The 6,000-nt window shown below is 34.6% G+C and overlaps 1 protein-coding gene across 1 annotated transcript in view; it reads left to right on the top strand.

Moving 5' to 3' along the window:
* Window positions 1-758, top strand: part of LOC131234518 (fructose-1,6-bisphosphatase, cytosolic) — a 9,031-nt gene extending 8,273 nt beyond the window's left edge. Inside the window, exon 12 of the mRNA XM_058231459.1 lies at window positions 485-758. Within this exon, the coding sequence (XP_058087442.1) occupies window positions 485-598 (114 nt within the window). The 3' untranslated portion in view covers window positions 599-758. The remainder of the gene's footprint in view (window positions 1-484) is intronic.
* The last annotated feature ends 5,242 nt before the right edge of the window (window positions 759-6,000 follow it).

Genomic DNA, 6,000 nt, shown 5'->3' with positions numbered 1-6,000 from the left:
GGGATTTGCTGGTCAAAATACCATGGTATTTCTAGACAAGTATTGTAGGGAGTAATCATTGTGTTTAATACCATACAATGCAATGCAATGCATCTTTCCAAAAATGACCTAATCATGTTCAAATAACTTTATACTAGGTTTAGATTACTATATATTTTTTCAAATATTTGCATTCTTAATAAAAAAAACACATGAGAAGTGAGAACAGGTCCCAAGCCCAGGTAGAGGGTTGATGTCCAGTAGGCAGCCAGTGATTTAAACATTTGCGAGTAAATCATGAGAAAGCCATCCATAAATAGCTGGACAAGGTTGTGATGATAATGATACTGATAATGTCAGCAGGAAGAAGCATTTACATTTTTCCGAATATCGCTGCATTCATTTCATGTCTGCTATACATTCTACAGACCATTTTATAGTTCCACCATATATTCTAATTTGGCATTTGTGAGTGATGCACTAACTGTACCTTCCATTTCTGCAGGCACTTGACCTGCTTCCGACAAATATTCATCAACGATCTCCCATCTTCCTTGGCAGCTATGACGATGTTGAAGAGATCAAAGCACTCTATGCTGCTGGAGGGACAAAAGCATAACATGCAAATCCCGTATTTTCTCTTGATATTGTCAGTATCTTCAAATCTATTGGCCAGTATAATAACTACTCTCCATTAAAAGCGCTGCGACTTTTTCATAAAGCCTCTTTGTAATGGAACCAGTCATTTATGAGTTAAATTTTGGTTATACATTCCCAAATATCTACTTCCGCTGCTGTGCTTGGACAGATGCATATAGCATTTAAAAGATCATGGAGACCCGCCTTGCATACCTTCTGTTGGGCATGCTAAAGCATGCACTGTGATGCATGGAATGTTCGTTTCATTGATATCAATGGTAACAAAATATAATAATTGGAGGTAGTCTTAGGGGGACCAGAATTCACAAATGTTCAAAACAGATTGGTTTCATTACTAGCAAGTTGAACCAATAATTCTGGCGAGTTTCCTAGATTCAGATGAAATATTTCAGCATGTAGAAAACATGAATAAAGATTATGAGGAGAATTTTACAACATTTTTTATAGGATAAGCGACTTAGAGAGAGAGAGAGAGAGAGAGAGAGAGAGAGAGAGATCCAACAACTCCATGGTTTGAATTATTAATATAGAGTATAGAAAGCAAAAATTAAAACATGAAATGTTAAAAGAATGGGAAATGTTTATTGGTAAAGGTTTGTTTGGTTACACCACATCATGAAATTTGATGATATTTCATGACTAGTCAGTCTAATTTGGTGAAAATTTCATGATATTTCATATATTTAGTGTAACTGAACACACCCTAAACGAATGGATAAGAGTGTAAGTTATTTAAAAGAAAAGTTCTATTATACATTGCTATTACAAAGGACATGTTTGTTGTTAATTGTGAAGTGAGGCATGAGATGCTTTCACATATTCATATTAAGACATCCTATTCAAAAGAATTACTATCCATGATGTTGGAGTAGCAAACAGAATGATCTGTGAAAAATCATGGATGGAAAATCTGTGAACTTATTGAAATCCATCCAGTCAAGTCACTTGAAGACCAAGTGAAAACTGAAATGTAAATATTCAATTATTGATTATTTTCAAATTTTTTTTTTAAAAAAATGTTTTATAAAAAAATGTATATAAAATTGAACTGGAAACCTAGAAAACCCAAGGAAAAATTCGACTCAACTTACTCTAGTTTAAGTGTCAACTTGAAAAGGCTCAAAATAATAATAATAATAATAATGGCATATAGTGAGTTTACTTGAAATACAGTCGAGTTAAGGTCGAATCCGGCCAGTTTTTTGGTCAATTTGTCAAGTTTTTAAATTAAGGCCATAGTAGGATTCCTAGTGAACTAAAGTGAAGAACATTGCTTACTTTCACTCTCTGGGCAAGTCCATGATTGTGGTTTCCAACGAGTTTGATGTTGCAATGTCATCCACCATACAATTAGCATACAATGTACATCAATACAGACCATCCAAGCCATGCTCGGCAGTGAAGATGGAGAACACCCAAGATTCTTGCTGACTAGGCATCTGATACAAATTTAAGTTTGGTGTGTATCACTCACCTGACACAGCATAGGCCCATGATCTAGTCTCACCACAGGCATTCAGTGAATGCCCCACAAAAAGCTACCTTCTCTTAACCTCGAGCAATTAAAGACATCATCTAGGAACCAACTTCATGTTCTGTGACGAATAAACTTTAATTTATCTCCCTCCCTCTTAACATAAAGCAATTAAAGATAGAGTTGTACACGAGTCGAGTTTCAGTCGAGCTAGGCCAAGCTCGGCTCAGCTCGACCCCACCATGACCCAAGCTTGAGCTCAGCTTGACTCAGTCTTTGAGCTCACCCCTCTAGCTCAACTCAGCTCGCTGGTTCGAGTCAAGTTGAGTTGGGATCGAGTCGGGTCAAGCGAGCTATTCAAGTTGAGTCGAGTTAATATTATTTCACAAATTATTATAAAATAATTAATATGATAAAAAATCAAGATTATTAGAACCGAGACAGGTACAATGGCAATGCATAACAAGTTAATACAAGCTAGCAAATAACAATATGAGAATGTTATAAGAAAATCATAAACTCACTCAAAATTCATCGGCATCTTATTAATATGGTCCATATGAAGAACGCCTTCCCTACCGACGAATAAGAGAGTTATCACCTTCATCCGAATCCGATCCATCAGTATTGCTTTCGTCATTCCATCCACTTAAAGCGTTTTTAGTTTCATCGACGACAGGAAATATGTTTACAGATCCAGATGTGTTATCTTCTCCTATGTAATTGTTTATTTCTTTTGAATCAAAAGGTTGTGAAACTTCACCATCATGTTCCTGTATAGATTTAGTTAACTTTTTCAATCTTTCTTTATGAGCCGATTTATAAGGAGCTCCTAACATCTTATACAATGATGAGAGCCTGAAGAGAAACTTTGATATTTTGTAGCTCTTCTTTGTTTCCATGCTCAACCTGTCTCGACGTCATGTTGTCTTGGAGGACAACGATATCTAGATGCCTCCGCCTCTTCCCTACTTATCTTCAAAGCAAGTTTTAGTTATTATTCTTCTAGAGTTTTTAATCTGGCATTTTTCTCTTCTTCTTTCTTACTAATTTGTTGCATTCTCTCTATTTCTTAATCTTCATATATTATAATAAGACCGTTATGATATTTTTTGTGGCTAGTTGAATCTGGTGTGGAGGGGATGCGAGTTTTCTTATTTGAGTCTAAGAGACCCTGGAATTGAATTTGTACTTTCTGTGAGGCATTAGGACATGGTTTTGCTTCTCCTCCCCGACCAAATAAGTGTATTCTTAGTTGATTTGTTTTGTTGATGAATTTGTCTCCACACAAACGTCATTTAATCTTCATTCTTCCAGATGTTGGGGAGTAGACTTGGGTACCGTAATCCCAAATGTCAACGGATGGGTCATTAGGTAACATTTCTGTACAAGGACTTTTGTTAATAAAAAATAACATTTTTAGGAGAAGTCATAAAGCCAATATAATTTTTAAGAAATCAATTATGATATATTCAAAATTTCAATGTCAATGTCAAGTACTCTACTCCAAAAATAACAGAAATTAAAGTCTTACAAAATAAGTAATAAGATCAAAATGTCCAAAATATTTAAAACAATGTTTAAACTTTAAACATATGAAGGTGCAATGACAGTCTCGTTTAGACTCTCGGTCTTGTCATCTTCATTATTCTCTTCATCAAATGAATTGCCACCCTGAACTGGACGTAACCAATCTTGCGTACAAATGAGTGCTTCAATTGTCTTAGGTGCAAGAGAACTTCTATACTTGTTCACCACCCTACTACTGGTGCTAAATGCAGACTCTGATGACACTGTTGTTATCGGAATTGATAAAAATATCTCGAGCCATCAATGATAGTATAGGGTATTTTCCTTCACAAGCTCTAGTCTTCCACTAATATAAAACGTCAAAGTCTTGGTTAGGGACCTTCATGACTAGTTCCTTAAGTTATACATCTAATTCTGACTCATTTGTTTGCTAACTCGCTTCATTTTGTTCTAAGGCTGAGAAGTACTCATCGAGAAAATTGTCATCACCTATAGACGAATGGAAGCCACGTTCATGCATAAGTTGTATCCTAACGTAGAATTACTCACATAAGAAGAGTACTATTCTTCAATTGCCACACGTACATTAGATGTTTCAACTATTGCCTTGTCAAACAAATAAATATTCTTATAAACATAAGTAACTAGTCCCATTTTGTAACGAGGATCAAGTACAACAGCTAAAGCCATCAATAGATAACATTCACTTCAGTACTTTTCAAATTTCACTTACATGCTTAACGCCATATTCTTAATATAATCTAGACCTGTTGTGACACTTCTCTAAAGAGCATTCATAATCTTTTAAAGCTTTGGAAGAAACAGATTTGATGTTGGATATTTATTTCTGAAAAATAACTTCATGCAGTTATAGTAAACTAAAAAATTATAAATAAATAAAAAAAAAAAAAAAAAAACTACGAACATCTTCAGCTCTCATCTTCACTAAGTAACTAAGCATATGCATTATTACGAACTGCAAATTCTGGGAATGCAATTTTAAACTCAACTGCCTCATCCAATATTTCATATGTTGAATTCCAACGGGTGCACACATCTAACTTCAATGTTTTTTAAGTTCCAACATTTAAACGTTGGATTATATTGTTCCAGATACGAAGTCTTGATGGTGACCCCCGTATATACGTCACGCTCTCTCTTATGTTCTCAATCGTGTCGTCAATTATTTTTAGCCCCTCTTGTACAATTAACTTCAGAATATGAGCACAATATCTCACTTAGAAAAATTTTCTCACAAAATAAAAATTTCCTGCTATCTTGAATTAGTTCCGTAAAAAAGAAATCACAGCATCATTTGTATATGCATTATGTAGTATGATTGAAGATATCTTACTTTCAATGCCCTACTCTTGACGATAATTCTATACGCAGTATGAAATAACCAAACCGGTATGAGAGGGAAGAAGGTGACGAAAGTTTAAAATTATCTTACGTAGATTCCAATCTTCATCCATATAGTGTGCAATTAACGACATGTACTAATTCCTTTGGTTCGATGCTGTCCAAAAGTTTGAAGTACGATTTATACTTAAGACTAATGATAGAATGGCTTTCATCTTTGTCTTCTCATTTATATACATCTTCATACATTCTATTTTCACCATGACCCGCGAACACTTCTTAAATTTTAGATTCAGGTATTTTCCGTATTCGCTAAAAACTCTGTTATTTATAAATCTAAATGGTTTCTCCTCAACAATAATTATTCTTGTAAACCACTTTTTTAGTTTGTCTTTTTCAAATTTATGAGCAGCTTGCATGTCGGAGTCGCTTCCTCCATATGAGGCAAATGAGAGCAATTGTTGGCCTGAACGTGGAATTTTTGAACTCTTAGTACAATTAATATTATGGCTGCGATAATGTGAAGTTGATCCCCCAGAATACTTTGCGAATGTTAACTTTTAATGCTTACATCTAACCTTCATAAAGCAGTTCGAACCTTCTTTCACCTCAACCTCTTTAGAATCGTCTCAAACTACTGATTTTTTTTCTTTTTTTTTTTTTTTAACGTCTATTCGACGTATCTGAATTTTAGTTTTTCTCATCTCGTTCAACATCAACAACTAGAGGGGATGTGACAGATGCACCAACATCAGGGGTAGGAGAAACATCCTCATTAGCTATATTTAAATATGAAAATAAGAAAACACATGTAAGATATGTGAAGTTCCAAGGTGTGATTGTAATATGTGATTTGTAAGTAGGCATTTTCTAACGTCTCCTAACTTTTAATTTTACTTTTTATCCCATTCCGTAATATATTTTATCCCATTCCGTAATATATCATGTACTCATACAATTTACATGCGAGTCAAAAATTCGGTGGCATCTCCCCA

This window comes from Magnolia sinica, chromosome 19, assembly GCF_029962835.1.
Source record: "Magnolia sinica isolate HGM2019 chromosome 19, MsV1, whole genome shotgun sequence".
In the NCBI taxonomy this organism is placed as follows: Eukaryota; Viridiplantae; Streptophyta; class Magnoliopsida; order Magnoliales; family Magnoliaceae; genus Magnolia; species Magnolia sinica.
Note: the sequence above shows the minus strand (reverse complement) of the source record. Positions and strands in the feature narration are given on the sequence as shown.